At 40.9% G+C, this 16,171-nt stretch overlaps 1 protein-coding gene across 1 annotated transcript in view; it reads right to left on the bottom strand.

Moving 5' to 3' along the window:
• Positions 1-16,171, bottom strand: part of Cubn (cubilin) — a 212,550-nt gene that overhangs the window by 126,651 nt on the left and 69,728 nt on the right. The window contains exon 28 of the mRNA XM_051151301.1: positions 1,055-1,205. Within this exon, the coding sequence (XP_051007258.1) occupies positions 1,055-1,205 (151 nt within the window). The remainder of the gene's footprint in view (positions 1-1,054; positions 1,206-16,171) is intronic.

The raw sequence follows: 16,171 nt of genomic DNA, 5'->3' as shown, positions 1-16,171 counted from the left end.
CTTGGTTTCAGGGATTTAACTAGATTCTCATACTTGTAAGACAAGCACTCTACCAATTGAGACATCTCACCAGCCCTAACCGCTTGATTTTAACAGAAGGATTACAGTTTTAGCATCTACTAGATTTCTGGTACAGCTCTGTAATTCTACCTCTTCTCAATTTACTGAAATTCATCATGAGTCTTAACACCTTGGTCAAATGGCAGAGAACTACTGCTATGATGCTCTTTAGAAGTTGGACTGTCCTAGCATATTAGCTCTTAAATCTTAATCACCAGGGATATCAATTAAAATATTGTTCCAGGCCTACTTTCACAGTATATGATCCAGTAGGCCTACGGTGGGGGCTAAGACTTTGCATTTCTAAAAAGTTCCTTGTGCTGCCGCTGCTATTGGGGGCCACATTTTGAAAACCATTGCTCTGGGATCATCCACCTGTAGACCGACCCACAGCAGATCAATTATGAAGTTTCATGTCTCTTGTTAATAATGACTTTTTGGGAAGTAATTATTTCTGCCTGCTTCCTCAACTGCTGGTTTGTGGGTGGGCTTCAGTGTGTTTAGCAGATCCAAGACACAATCCTGGGTTCTTGCACCCAGCTCAAATCATCTGCTCTTGCTGTTTCTCTCATGTCAGCCCTTTTCCTCCTTTTTCTTTGACCTTTCCTTATCCTGAGCACTCTTTCTCTGACAAATGTCAAAGTGAGCCTTTGATCTCTTCCTGGCCTATGGCACCTGGGAGACTCACATGTCACCTTGTAATGGGTCTGTTGTAAGGCAAATTAGCACTCCACCTGCCCAAGCTGAGCACTCCACCTGCCCAAGCCATTATCCAACTCTCATCTACTTTACCTTCATTTCTGCTCAAAACGCCAGCAAAATTTCCGTCAGAATTCCACAGATGTCTCAAGAAGTTACCTATAGCCTACCTCTAAATTACTACTTTCCTCTCATTACTGGGTGATGCTACTGTTTCCAAGGAAAGAATTGGTGAGGAAACAATTCTTGGCCAAATAACAAATATTAATACGACCAAAATCAATGAGGGACTTACCATGAATGAGCCACTGCATCCTAAATCCTTTCTGCAGTAAATTAACCCCATCTGTATGGAACAGTACATGAAGCTTGGAGCCTGTAGTAGCCCCTTGTGGGGGGAGATTTGTGCCACAGAATCGTCCAATCCACTGTGGTCCATCATAGAGCTGAAATCAAAGAAAAACTTCCCTCAGTAAAATCATTGCAAATGTTTTATTGTTGTTGTTGTTGGTCAGTTAATTTGTTTTTAAGGAAAAGGACCTTTCTTTTTCACTTAAGAAAAATAATGCCAGCCTCAAAATGTGGCCTCCTCATGTGGCAGGCCATTAGATTTCCTCTGACTCCTCACGCAGTCCACGTATATCACTTTATTCCAGTCACTCTTAGAATGAGTGGCCTGTGATAACAAAATGGAAAATGTCTGCAAATATGCACACGGACGCCCATGGCTGTTCTTTTTGGTTTGCTGTGGTGGTTTTGTTTTACTTGGGGATCTCTCTCTAATAGCCCTGGCTGTCCTGGAACTCACTCTGTAGACCAGGCTGCCCTTCCACTCAGACATCCACCTGCCTCTGACTTCTAAGAGCTGAGATTAAAGGCCATCATGCCTGGCCCCTGGTTGCTCTCATTCTTCTGTTGAGGCTATTTTTTCCCTGTGTGGACTGACCCTTCCCACGTGCCCAGCAAGCACTCTATCATTCCATCTCCCACAGCCTGTCCCGAGTACTCTTAGTGGATGTACATTTTGTGCATCTGTGAGTACATGCATAATATTGGCTCTATGATTTTCAAACTGCTGAAGTTTCAATTTTTTACTAAAATGTGAAATAACGTGCCTTAAACATATCAACTCAGCTATAAAAACCTTGTATCTAAATTTTGCTGAGTACTTCTGTGAAACCTTTCCTAATTTCAAGGATTAGGTGTGAATGTTCTCACCGTGGAGTGAACTACCCCACCCCTCTTGGGCTTTTGCTTTAGTTTGTGCTGAGATGGCTCCTCACTCTGTAACCCAGGTAGGGTCGATAATCACTACATAATCTAGCAGAGCTTAAAGTTGTAGCAATTCACCTGCCTCAGTTTCTCATGTGCTGGGTTTACAGGAGCCACCATGCCTAGTGAAGGCCACTACGCAGCCAGTCACCCCCTCCCTTCCTAGTACAGCATCCTCTTAACCCTACCGGTTCCTTAAGGCATAAGCCACTCCTCACTGCTCAAAGCAGAGCATTTTGGGGCGGGTTTCCAGCCCAGCTCCAGCGAATGGACACTTTGGTTTCTCCCACAAATGCATACACTTTAAGGACTTAATCAGTACTACTACTTCTGTGTAGTTAGCTGAGCGTTTGATTCATACAGTTGTAAGCATCAGTCTAGTCAGTTCCTATAGCAAAGGGTTTGGATCATTTTGTGGTCATTCTGTAGACTGCTGACCTAGGTGTTGTCTTGTTCAAGCTCATAATAAATCACAGATTTTTGAATGTTGACCTGTCTCATCAAACTCTCAACCAGCTGCCCATCATGCTTGTGGGATTTAAAATGTGACGCAGAGTCCAATATGCCAGTCACCAGTTGGTAAGTAAAGGAATAGTTAGTGTTCATTTCTCAGGTTTATTACTTTACCTTTATTGTTTCTGTTTTGCAAATTCTATTGCTTTAAAATGTGTGTTTCTTATCAGGTTTCTAAGACACTACATGCAATGGCTGGTTTTATGTCAAATTGACACAACCTAGAGTCATTTGCCTAGCTCACAGTGGGCAGTGCAACCTCTCGGCTGGTGGTCCTGGGGGCTCTGAGAAAGCGGGCTAAGCAAGCCATGGGGGTAAAAAACCAGTAAGCAGCATTCCCTCAGTGGCCCCTGGTTCCAGTTCCTGCCTCCAGGTTTCTGCCTTGACTTCCCTCAGTGATGGAGTGTGATGTGAAAGCATAAGCTTAAAATGACCAAAGAAGTTGCTTTTGACATGGTGTTTTATTACAGTAATAAAAACTCCAAGAGCACTACATATTGACAGAAGCCAGGTAAAGGAAGAAAAGAAAAGAAAGAAGAAAATAGAAAAAAGAAAGAAAGCAAACAAACACAACAAGAAAATTAGAAAAGAAAAAAAGTAGCCAAAGCCCTTCACCTGGAGTCTTGGACTCTATCACTTTCTCAAGCTGGAAGTAGGGGCAAGATGATGCCCTGCTGTACTGTGAGTGCTCCCAGGCTGAACTGTGAGTGCTCCCAGGATGCACCAGGAGTGCTCCTAAATCACTGTCTCACAGCAGAGTGTGTTTCTCAATTTCAGAGTTTTCATCAATTTTATTGCCTGAAGTCTACTTGAAACTAAATACAAAAATAAATATACATCACCAAATAGTGATATAATAAGCAAGTCTTTTAGCTTATGGTCTTTAAACCTAAGAGATTCTAACTTTGGATGGTGCTTTAGTGACCAAAGCTAAAATTACTCTCTTTAACCTGTAATACTTAAGGTAAGCACCTGTATGGCCATAAACACCCTCGACCTGGTAGATCACGGTAAGCAGTGGGTAGCAGCAGGCTGAGGATTCTATGCATAGTCTAATTCTATACAAGGTCAGTATATAATACATTATAGAGCATTGATTTTCTCCCAAGCTCAACAAGGTTAAGAGCTGTGGCCTTTTACATGATTTCTTATTTCTAATGGGCTTTCTTTACTAAAGAAGAACCCGTAGATGCCAGAAGCCAATGGTCTTTAAGAAACACATTGTAAATGGAACTGAGCAGGGTAGGTGGGCAAGGAAGATGGATTTGTGGAAACACCAATGAATGATAACTAAATGCAATTATCATTTGGGAAGAATGTAATGATGCATTACAATAAATACCAAGTGGACATATTTGGAAATGCTTAATTAAAATGCCAAATAAATTAATGAACTAATTAGTGCACAACAATGCTTCTACTATAGAGAAGGGGGGGAAACCCACCTGGTTCCTTCAGTTTTATGCCCTTTTAACATTTACATTTAATTAAGTAAGATTTTTTTGTTTGTATTCACACAGATGGCTAATGTCACCTCCACAATTCATTCCCAAGTAAACTCACCACAAAAAAGTAACAGTCATTTTTCAAAGTATACAAATACCATCACCATGGAAACCAGTTGGTGTCTTGTTGCTCTTGATTCTGTTTTCAAGGCAGAATGTTAACCACAGGACATTCCAGCTGTGACTCATAGCCACGACCAGAAAGCATGCTGGCTTTGACCTGGTAAAACTATGATTTCCTGTGCTTTCAGAAAGCCCAACATCTTCGCCACAGAACCATCAAGAAGTTCTGAGCCCATTTAAAGGAAATTAGAAACTACAGACAGATTTTTTTCTCACCTTGAATATGAGTTCTAATTTGTGCCAGTCCAAGTTTTTAAAAAACACTTGAAAGGATTCTCACTTTGTCATAATGGCCATCAAACACATTTCAAATGTGATATAGTGTTTTATAAAGCCTTTTGTGTTCAATCTTGTCAGTGTCTCTTCGGAACACAATTCACATATAATATCTAGAGTTCAAGTCTCCCTCACCCCCTCCCCAACAAGAACATCTCAGCCTTTCTCAGGACACACAGAGGAAGAGTTCATTGTTCAGGCTACACATCCCAAAATGCTGGTCCAGTTGGTTTTTTCCTGTGTGTTTGACAATCTGGTGCAATCATAGAGACCATTAGTGATCTCAGACTCTAATTACAATATGAAATGATTCAAGGCTCCCTGTCAATATTACAGGATCCAAAAGCAGAGGATATAAAAATTGAAGACATATAAATTATGTCAACAATTAACCGAGACGTCCAGTTATTGTGATATTAAGGCTTCTTAAAATTTTTATCTATTCTCATATGTGTTTGTATATATTTGCATGAATTTCATGAATGTAAATCTGCAAGTGAACCAGAGAGCAACTTTCAGAAATCTATTTTGTCTTTCCACCATTAGGGTTCTGGGGGTTGAACTCAGGCCCTGAGGTATACACAGCAAGTGCTTTTTACCTGCTGAGCCAGCTCACCAGGCAACTAAGATATTTGTATGCATTTGTATGATTGCATGTGTACATGTGTGAATGATATATGTACAGAGTAGTGTGTGCATTGGTGCATGAGTGGAGGTCAGAGGACAATGAGGTTGAGGAATTAACTCTCTCCTTCCACTGTGGTACGTAGGAATCAAACACAAGTTGCCAGCCTTGCAGCTCCAAGTGCTTTCACTTGCTGAACCATTTCATTGGTCCTGGAGATTAAAGTACCCTGGCTTTCAGACATGGTGGCACATGCCTCTAATCCTAGCACTTAGAAGACAGAGGTAGGTGGATCTCTATGAGTTTATAGTCAGCCTGGTCTCCTCAGTGAGTTCCCAGACAGCCAGGGCTATGTAGAGAGACCCTATTTAAAAATAAATAAATAAATAACCCAATCAACCAACCAACCAACAAACAAACAGAAAAACCGAGAAAACGTCCCCTGGCTTTGTGGGCACTTTGAAATCACTGGAAATCAGGCTCTCAGTAAGCAGAACCTTGTGGAATATGTTCTCTGACCTGCACCACAGCAGGTTCTCCCTGTGGCAATGCCAAGAAGCCTCAAGACCAGAAGTGTGCTCCTCACCGGTCTCTTCTTTGAGTCGTTTTATGATGCTCTTTTGTGGTTTTCAAGACGCATGAGCACAATGAAGGGAAATGGCAATCAACCGGACTGCCACACAGGAGCAGCCGAGGAGACTGACATTCTCCAAAATCTGCTAGACTGGGAACATGACAACTGAAACTGTTCTTTCTACCCCAGATTAGCACAGACTTTAATCTTTATGTATTATTTTTTCTTTCCTTTTTATTTTATTTTTTTCGTTTCTGGTCCTGGAACTCAAACCCAGCATCTTGTCAATGTTAGGCAACCAATGTACCACCAAGCCACAAACACAGTCAAAAGTATTGCTTTCTTTCCTTACTTTCTTTAAGTGTGTCTAGAAGCAAACTTCATTTTCTCAATTGCAGATGATTAATTTTGTTTTGTTTTGTTTTGTTTTGGGTTTTTTGGTTTTTTTTTTTTTTTTTTTTTTTTTTTTTTTTTTTGAGACAGGGTTTTTCTGTGTAGCCTTGGCTGTCCTGGACTTGCATTGTAGAGGCTGGCCTCGAACTCACAGGGATCCACCTGCCTCTGCCTCTCGAGTGCTGGGCTTAAAAACATGAGCCATTACTGCCCAGCCAGATGGTTACTTTTAAGACACAGAAAGCAAACTATGATATGATATGATATGATATGATAGGATATATGATATGATATGATATGACATATATGATATGACATATATGATATGATATGATATGATATGATATGATATGATATGATATGACATATATGATATGATATATATGATATGACATATATGATATGATATGACATATATGATATATGATATGACATATATGACATATATGATATGATATGACATATATGATATGATATATATGATATGACATGATATATGATACCATCAAAATTGGAGTAAACTAGGGAAATAGTCATCCTGTCCTACTATATATAAATCTTGGAAACTGTTTCAGATCTGAACATGTAGCTGCACAAAGAGGAATCTTCAGGTGCGGCAGCGACACCCCATCTTTATCTAAAGGGAAACTATAGTTTCTGTGATGAAGGTGATTAAACCCCGGGAGGACTTCTTAGATGGGTTCTTTGAAGTTAAATGTGACTGATGGAAGCAGGCAAGTCACTTCCTTGTCAGGACACCACAGACAGCAGGTCAGAGTCAGGCACAGTCTAGCTATAGGAACACTGCTTAGCACACAGTTTTGTAGAAGTTACTTAACTTCCCAAACCTGAACTTTCTTTATGAATGTATAAGTTTGCTATCACATAGTACTTACAGCAGGCTTTGTGGCAAACGTTTTGGAAAACTACATGGCAACAAGGCCTTACATGTAGAATGTGTTTGAAATGTTCTTCTAACTTTTGGTCAGATATAAGGGAACACAGTTTTTTTTCCCTAAAGAAACCACCCAAAAGTAGTTTTGCAAAATGACACATGAGTCTAAACAGCTGAGGCTGACTCATGTTTAGTTAGAACTTTACAGAATGATCACTGGTTGAGAAAACAGGGAAGAAATGAATCAAGCCTGGAGATGGAGAGTCCATACTTGCATCCTGTTGCTATGGTAACCGTGGTTTGAGTGCCAACTGCTGCCATCCCTGACATTCTGGGTGTAGAGCCAGATGCAAATTATCCAGTGTGTGGCCTGTGGTGGGGGAAGTTAAGTGTATGTGCAGGAGGAGAGGAGGGTGGTCCATCATGGTAGGGGATGGCCCAGGAAGAGAGAGGACATCAGAAGATGCTGAAGCAAGCATGATGAGGTGAGAAGGATGTGCTGAAGTGCATTTTAGTGACCTTTCTCCTCACTGTCCAATCTACCCTGTAACTCCTGCTGCTTAGCCCCCGGAACTCAAGAGGGTGGAGGCTGCTGAATTCTTGAAACATCTGTTCATTCCTCTCTTCCCCTCCAAATCACAACTGTAGAATGTCTGTGGCCCTGACTCATTGCTTTTCCAGTGCTGAAGATGGAGCTGGGCTGTTGTGTAGGCTGGAGAAGAACCCCGCCTCTGAGCGGCATCCCAAGCGCAGGGGTGATCCGTATGGATATTGTTAAATTTCACACACATTATCTTAGTAAGCATGAGATTACGGATTACTGTAAAACTGAAGGGTTTTGGAATGTATGTGTAATTCAGCCAAATAAAAGTCACAGGGTAGGATACAGATACAGAGTTGTCATTATGCATTGGAAAAGCCCAAGGCATGGAGAATACACTGACTGCAGAAGGTAAACTAGGCCAGCGTTGAAAGCTGATAGTGGATAATACACTCAAGACAGTGCCATCATGGCTCCTTGGAGGCTCAGAACCCCTCCCCACTAAACGTGCAGCCACTCACTCACAGTACGCTGGCATCTGAGACTCACATCTCCTCACTACAGGAAAAGCCATGATGCCATTTGCTGCCCGGGTGGGGCAGGAAGTATGAAATAGTCATCTAAAGTCAATGATTGCTCATAAGGCCAGGCTTTGCATGCGATCCAAAGACCAGCAGAAGACCACATTCTGAGTTATGTTGTATCACCTTGAATTCGAGGTGTTTCTCAAACCCAGGTGGCTTAGTGGCCTCTGTGGGTGGCTGGCTCCCTCTACGCCTATTGAATTTATAGTTTTAGGTCCTGCTTCCTATTGACACTTACATCAGAAGCCACAAAGGCTGACTTCAGTTATTTTGTTTTTTATTGTTTTGTTTTATTTTTCAATCAGTGTATAACCACAGATGTAGTCTAACATTTAACTACAAAGATGTTTCTTTCATAATTGTTCAGAAAACTGAAAATTCAAAGGGCTCTAAATGCTTCACCGGGTTAGAGCTGCACTCTGGTAACAGAATGGAAATGTGGAAAACCACATACACAATAGATATGCCCCATAGAAGACCACACCCACAATAGAGATGCCCCATAGAAAACAACACACACAATAGATATGCCCCATAGAAAAATGATAATCTATGAATATGAAAGTAAAATAAACATAAAAGAGAGGAGGAAATAAATACCACTAAATATTATTAGTAGTAGTGTGATTTCACTTTTTTGTTTTGCTTTCCTCTAGGCTTTTCTGTTTTCTCAATCTCCTGCAATGACTATGTGTTCTTTTTCAATTAGATAAATCTATTTTTAATGCATTATCTCTGGGCAACTATTGACATCATAATGTAGATGTGTCATGGTAATGTTTTCCCCATGTTAGAATTCCATACTCCTCTAGGCTGCCAGACACTCAGCTGGCCCACTAAAAATATTCTATTTCCATATCTCTTTCCTGCACTCAGGATTAAACATCAACATTGCTGGCCTAAGAAGTTGTCACAGAAAGGAATCTGTCTCAGCATTATTTTCAAACCATTTTTTGTCCTGAGTATATCCTGTTTTATGGTAAATAACTTTTTGTTATTAATTATTCCAGTTATTCATGAACAATGATGTTCTGAGAAGTCCAGGGACTTCTACAAATATCATTTTTTTTATAGCCACTGATGGAGCAATGAATGCCTGGTGCCTTCCCCTGGGGGGTGGGGAAAGGCTTTGAAAGCCAAGGACACTCTCCTGTGAATACATAAATGGCTAATCCCATAAGCTGCCACCTTCCTCCTGTCAATTGTCTGCAATAGTGAAACACTAAACGCTTTACCAATATATTATTGTGCCTTCCAAAGGCCTCAGCATCTGCTGCAGATGGACTCTGGGACAGAGAAAAGTCTAGTTCGTAGAACAACACGAATAGAACTCTGAGCCTTAAAGACATAGAGTGCTTGCAACTGCCTCTTCCCCCAAGTCGCCACAGCAGAAAGAGTAAGCCTTTAAATAAGATCTGAAATTAAAATGTCATTACATGTTTTTAACATGCAAAATGAAAGCACTGGGAGCTAGGGAAGGGATCACACAAGACAAATAAAAATAGATATGAAAATGCAGTGCCTATTTTGCATTCCAACCTGAAAAGCTAATTTATGTATGTGTGTGTATGCATATACATGTATGTATGTATGTATGTATGTATGTATGTACGTATGTATATGCATATGTATATAATATCTCTAGTGCTGTGATTGGAAATCATCCCCATTTTAAAAATTAAAACACAACTAGGATTAAATTCATAACTAGAATTATATTTGTGACCAGCCCCTTCCTGCTGCTGCAGTGTGCCTGCATACATGATAACAGATGCCTCTAGGCTTTTTTGCCTTAGGCTTAAGTGTGGAAAAAAGACAGGTGGGAACACACCAGGAGGGAAGGGTTGTGGGAAATAATTTCAAGCTTTGAGCCCATACAGGGATTTTAAAGTGGCTAAAAGGTAGTTTGGGAAGTTGTGACAGGTTTGGTTCTTATTAACCTCTATCCCTCGCTTTAAATCTGAGAGGATATAAAGAGCAGAACCGTAGCTCTTTTGAAGCAAAGGCAGGCTGCCTTTTGAAGGCAGCACCACGGCATCATGATGTGCAGCAAATTAATCACTTGAAATTTTTTCAAAGTGAGGATGGTCAGAAAAGGGCAGCTTTCTTCTTTTCTTTCCCCAAAGACAGGGGTCTTATGTACCCAGATTCCCCTGCCTTGGCCTCTGTAGTGCTGGGATTTTAGGTATATTCCACCACTCTTTGCCTGAAAAGAATTTTCATCACCTTACAATAAAGGTTTCTTGACTTAAAAAAAAAAAAAAATCACATTTGACTCAGACAACTTTGTAGTCAACATTTTGTGCACGATGCATCTTGGGCTGCTTAATGACATAAGAGAGTTAAGCTTTGCTTTTCATAGCACTGAATGGATTCTCCCAGCTGGTATCAAGCCAAAAGCTGAATGACTGACATATAGCTTCTACTTAAATGTGCTTGAGAGTGGCAGATGGCCTGCAGGCTTCTCTGAGCTATAAGCACACCACTAAAGCCCTAGAAGCAGACTTCCTCTTAAGCACAGTTCTAGGAAGTATGACTCATCTGCTCAGGAAGTGAAAAGGCAAAGCCCTCCTGATAAAGAGTCAGACGCACTGTGCTCACAATCCCTTTTGCTTCTTTGATTTGCTCTAACCAGAAAGGGAGATTTTTCATTACCAGGCTTCTCAGATTCAGACAGAGGAGCCCTGTGGCTTTTGTAAGAAGGCCCAAAGGCAGAGGAGAGCAGCCCTGGTCTCCACACATGGGAACACTCTGTGTCTAAGTCTGTTAACCATAGTTAGGAAAACCGTTTTGTAGACTACAGCTTGTGGGGTGGGTATTTAAGTATTTCTGTGAGGAGCGTGTGTTCCTGAGCATGTGGGTCTAAGTCCACCTGTGTGCTGCTGTGTGGAGGACAGAGATCAACACTGACTGGGTGTCTTCAATTGCTTTCTACTTTATTTTTGAGAAAAAGTGTCTTCTCAGTTTAACCAGGTTGGCTGGCCGGATCCACGGATCCTCTCGTTTCCACACCTCTCTGCCCCAGTGCTGGGGTTACAGCGATGTGAGGTGTGCTGTCACACCCAGCTTTTTGCAGAGGCATCTGAACTCAGGTCCTCGTGCTTGGGTGACAAGTACTTTAGTAACTGAAACAACACCTCAGGTCTCAACTACAGCTTTTGACTCAGTGCAAAAATGCTGCAGAGGGCAAACAGTGGTGTGTGATTCTGCTCATGCTAGAACAATAGCGCACTGTTGATGGGCGCCCGCCCTGCGCTGGGCAGTAGTCTGAGCTAAAATGCCTAGCAGCTCTGTATAAAATCATTACTGTCATCTCCACTGTGGCACTCTGCAAACTGAGACGTGTGCAGGCCTAATAATGCCGAATCGTGAAATGCATCAGCCATTCCAGGAAAATGTCATTGTTTCCTTCACCAAATTTTTCTTTCTAAAAAACAAACATTGTTAAATTGTAGCGAACGTTCTCATTCTCTGTTAAGGGATTATAGAGAACAACAAAACATGTTTAAAGCTGTAATGACAGTTTCCAATACTTGCATGTGCCAATGGACTCTACCCTTCGGTCTATTCCTCACAGAGCGTCAGTTAAGTAAGTGGATTAGAATATGAGTGTTGTTATTTCTCCTTTATCCTTTGTGGATAAGGAAGCTGGTTGCAAGCAGAAAGCAAACAGATAAGGAAGAATCCTAAAGGCGGGGTGGGCGAGGCCAGGCATTAATGTCCTCGGCCTGTAGGATCGATATACTCTATGAATTCCTGTGTCTGGTTCAGGAGCATCGTTTCAATTAGATCCAGGAGTAACAACTGTTAGCATTTGTCTGCTGTGCACTCGGCTCTGTCCTGATTCTCCATGCCTATTAGCACATTTACTTTGATTGCTCTATTTTACTGAGGAAATGGGGCACATAGAGACTGAACAACTTACCCAAGGTTATACAGGCTTAGGTTTAAAGCCGGGCTCACTGGCTCTAGTATATTCTTTCTCAAAAGTCATGCCCTACTGGGCAGCACAGAAGGGACTGAGCAGGCCTGCTATGGGGCCCACTGCCTATGGGTCATTTCTGCCCAGGGACTATTTGAAGAACCCTAAACTTTATTCTTACCATCCCATAGCAGTTACAGTTAGCAGGCTGAACTGATTTGATTAAGCCCATTGAAACAGATTTGATTCAAGTAATGGGCTCTTCAGCAGAACAAGAAAGAACTGTTTCCAATAATATTGTTCATGGAGAGCTAAAGAAAACCATTATTTATCTTGAAACCAGAATCTCTCACTACCGAGCAATTGTTCTGGAGTCCAGCATGGAAGCAGCTATACGGTCATGTGACCAGCAGTGTTGTGCAAATACAAACATCTTTTTTCACTTCCCTTATTGGAGAGGTTATGAAAACAAAACCAAAAAACTTTAACTGGACAAAAAGAATTTTGTCTTTAAACAGATTCCAAGAAAGAAAGAGAAGTCAAAATCCTAACCAGAACTCGATGTATGGAGTAAGGGGACATGAACATCAAAGGCAACCAACAGTGAACTAACTGTGGGAGCTGCTGAATATTTCAATCATGGGCCCAGGGAAGGAAGACAGACCTCACTAGGCTGCCAGTCAGCTGGAGGAACATAGATGGCATTTTCAAGAGAGGGAGCTTGTGATAAGGGTGGAAAACATCTTCCTCAAATGTTCTGAGAAAACTTGGAATGGCCAAGAATGACTGATAAGCTCTCTCCAGGCGTATGGAGGAATAAAAGACAAAAAAGCAATTCTAGAGTGTTCTTAAAATTTCTCAATTAGAATATTCTTTCCATACAGCAATGAAAGACTTGGCCGCATCTCTCTCATTTTCTACCGCAAGCCCCTTAATGGATCTCAAGTAGCCAGAATCATCTTTAAAAGGTGTTGATCTGAAACCAGCATGGTGGTACTTGCCTGTAATCCCAACACTCACCAGGCTGAGGCAAGACAGTTAGGAGTTCAAAGCCAACCCTGGCTCCAAAATCCCAAACCTCACAAAATTCATATAAAGAAAATACTACACTATAAAAACGCCTGCTGGTCATGCCATTTCTCTGCTCTGGCCATTGCAGGACTTACTGTTCTGAAAAAAACAAAACAAAAAAAAAAAAAAAAAAAAAAAACAAAAAACCTGAAATTCTTGACTTTTCCCACGGACACTCAGGAGCCCCCTGTGATCTACCTTCAGGTCTGCAGATGCAGCTGCCCCTTATCACTACTCAGCCTTCCTGATGCCTGGGCACCTTTCTTCCTTCACTTGACTCTTCACTGTCTGATACACCCATCAGCTTCCCCTTTCAGCACATAACACAGCCTGTGGAAGAATCTTTATCGTGTGATATGCTAACACCTGTTTCATCCATTATGTGATGAAAAACTAAAGATAAACAGTTATATCTCCTCAGTCTAGGTGTCCAAAATATATTCTACTGTCTGGACAGTGATTAGTAGGATAGTGATGGCTTGAAGAAGTATGACAGTCAGCAAAAAGCAAATCACCAGCCCTCCTGAATTGAGTTTAACTCAGCATTTCCTTCATTCACTACCACACACAAGGCTCTTGTTTGTGAATCATCTATCAAACATTGTGGCATATGGCAATGTGGTTCCCTGCATTAACTTCCCTGTTGTCTGTGTTCATGAATCACTATATGGAAAATCTGTTCTGATTCTGATGTGATTGAGCATGAACTACTGTTGCATGAAGCACCAGCAAGTGTGTATGAGTTCTTCACAAAAGACAGCTAGCAATACCACATGATTCATAGTTGTGGGATGAACAATATTGTTCAGGACATAGATGTAGGGAATGTGGTGCCAAATTAGAGAATTTAGGAACACTGGTGATGGGTTATTTAAGCCATTATTTTTAATAAATATTTTTATTATGTTTCTTTTTTAACATATACATTTATATTATTACTTAATGCATTATTTTGCGATTGAAAGTTTATGTAATATAGTGCTTGTTTTGCAATTAAAAAGAGGACATGAGAGTGAAATATATAGTGACATAAACATCTGGTGAGCAGAATGACATCAGTTAGGATTTGGCAAGAGATGAAATAGATTTTACACACTAAAGGGAAATGCATTTGACAGAAGGCACTGATATAATCAGGAAGAATTTGAAAGTTCCTTAATTTGAAAAGGGAAAGAAAGAGGAAGAAAGCAAAGGAGGGATAGAAGGCTGTGATGCCTGGTTCTATATCAACTTGACACAAGCTAGAGTTATCTGAAAGGAGAAAACCTCAAATAAGAAAATGCCTCCATAAGATCCAGCTGTAGGGAATTTTCTTAATTAGTGATTGATGGCGGAGGGTCCATCCCATTGTGGGTGGAGCCACCTCTGGGCTGGAGGGCCTGGGTTCTTTAAGGAACCAGGCTGAGGAAGCCATGAGGCGCAAGCCAGTAAATGGCACCTCTTCATGGCCTCTGAATCAGTGCCTGCCTCCAGGTTCCTGTCCTGTTTGCGTTCCTGTACTGACTTCCTTCAGTAATGAACAGAAATTTGAAAGTGTAAGCCAAACAAACCCTTTCATTTCCAGGTTGCTTTGGTCATGGTGTTTCATTGAAGCAATGGAGACCATAAGACAAAGACTAGAGTAGCAAAAATGCCAAGAAACAAAAAGGATGGATGTTAAAATTCAGGGTTGGAATACAAGCATTGTATCATCAATCTAACATTGCTTGCCTGATGTGGTAGCTATAATAATAACAACATTGCAAGGAATTCTGGGAAAATAGTACCCGTGTACTATTACTTACTATGGGAAAGTAAGATTCACTTTAAAGAGAAATGCTTAATTGTACACAAAGGTAGATACTAAGGTACCTATCAGAACACTTGTAACTTCCCAATAGAGCTTTGAAATGAAGATATTACCATCAGTCATGACAGAAGTAGGCTACAGATAGTTATCTCTTCTGCTTGCCAAAGGTTTGTGGGGCCTTGCTCTGCTAGAATCCTCTTGGGTTCTGGTGAAGTCTGAGATAGGGTCAGGAAAATGCTTCTCCAATAGGATTCCTAGTTGGTTTTGAACTGAAGCTGGATTTAATACCCAGTTTACAATATTATATTTTTAAATCAGTAGAGACAGCAACTTTTGAAAGTTCTATCATCTATCTATCTATCTATGTATCTATCTATCTATCTATCTATCTATCTATCTATCTATCTATCTATCTATGTGTGTACATGTGTGGTGGCCATGAGAGAGATTCAGGCATCCTTTATCATTCTCTGCTTTCTTTCTTTCTTTTTATTTTTTAAAACAGACACATATATAGATATCTATCTCTCCCTAAACCTGATGCTCAAATATATATTTTTGTCTAGGCTGGAAGCCAGCAAAACCCAGAAATCTACTCTAGCAAGGCTTCCATCTCTTCCTCTGATGAGGTTCCCAGTATGCTGTAGGATCTGAACTCTGGCCCTCATGTTTGTACAGCAAGTACTCTTAATTACCAAGCCACCTCTCCAATTCCTAGACTGCAGTCTTTACACAGGAAACATGTCAACACCAGATGAGTGCACTCAAATAATCTGCAGAAGTGGTCATTGGAAAACCAATCAACTACATGGACACCTTGTTTTCACAAAAGCATAGAATTTGTTGAATCATTTACATGCTTCTTTGTCAGAAGTGAAAAGTGAAACTGTGGAGGCACTATGCTGGAAAGGTGTGGTTGTTGTCGAAGACAAAATGATGGGGCCAAGTGATAAGTTGACCGTAAGGACTGCGATGAATCTAAGACTTGGGTGGCTCAGATTTCAAAGTGAGATAGACTATCCATCTCTACATTGGTCAAGAAAGACTCTTAAGAATATTTCAAAGAAGAGGAATAGAAAGGGAAAAGAAAGTTCCAAGTAAGAGACAAATTATTGAAAATTAAATTACACCTGCAGATCAGAAATGACATAGGAGTGGGAGGGTGACAAACGGGGAAGCCTCTGAAGAAAGCGCCCTATGGAGCTTTCCGCATATCATATGAGTATATGCCCAAATCGGCTACACTTTGGTGTTAATGTAGCTAGGAAAAGGTTTCTAGTTCTTAAAGCTATGATTAAACTATGAAGACAAGTTGGTGGGAGATGCCTT

This window comes from Acomys russatus, chromosome 9, assembly GCF_903995435.1.
Source record: "Acomys russatus chromosome 9, mAcoRus1.1, whole genome shotgun sequence".
In the NCBI taxonomy this organism is placed as follows: domain Eukaryota; kingdom Metazoa; phylum Chordata; class Mammalia; order Rodentia; family Muridae; genus Acomys; species Acomys russatus.
This window is presented reverse-complemented; position numbering and strand designations above follow the sequence as displayed.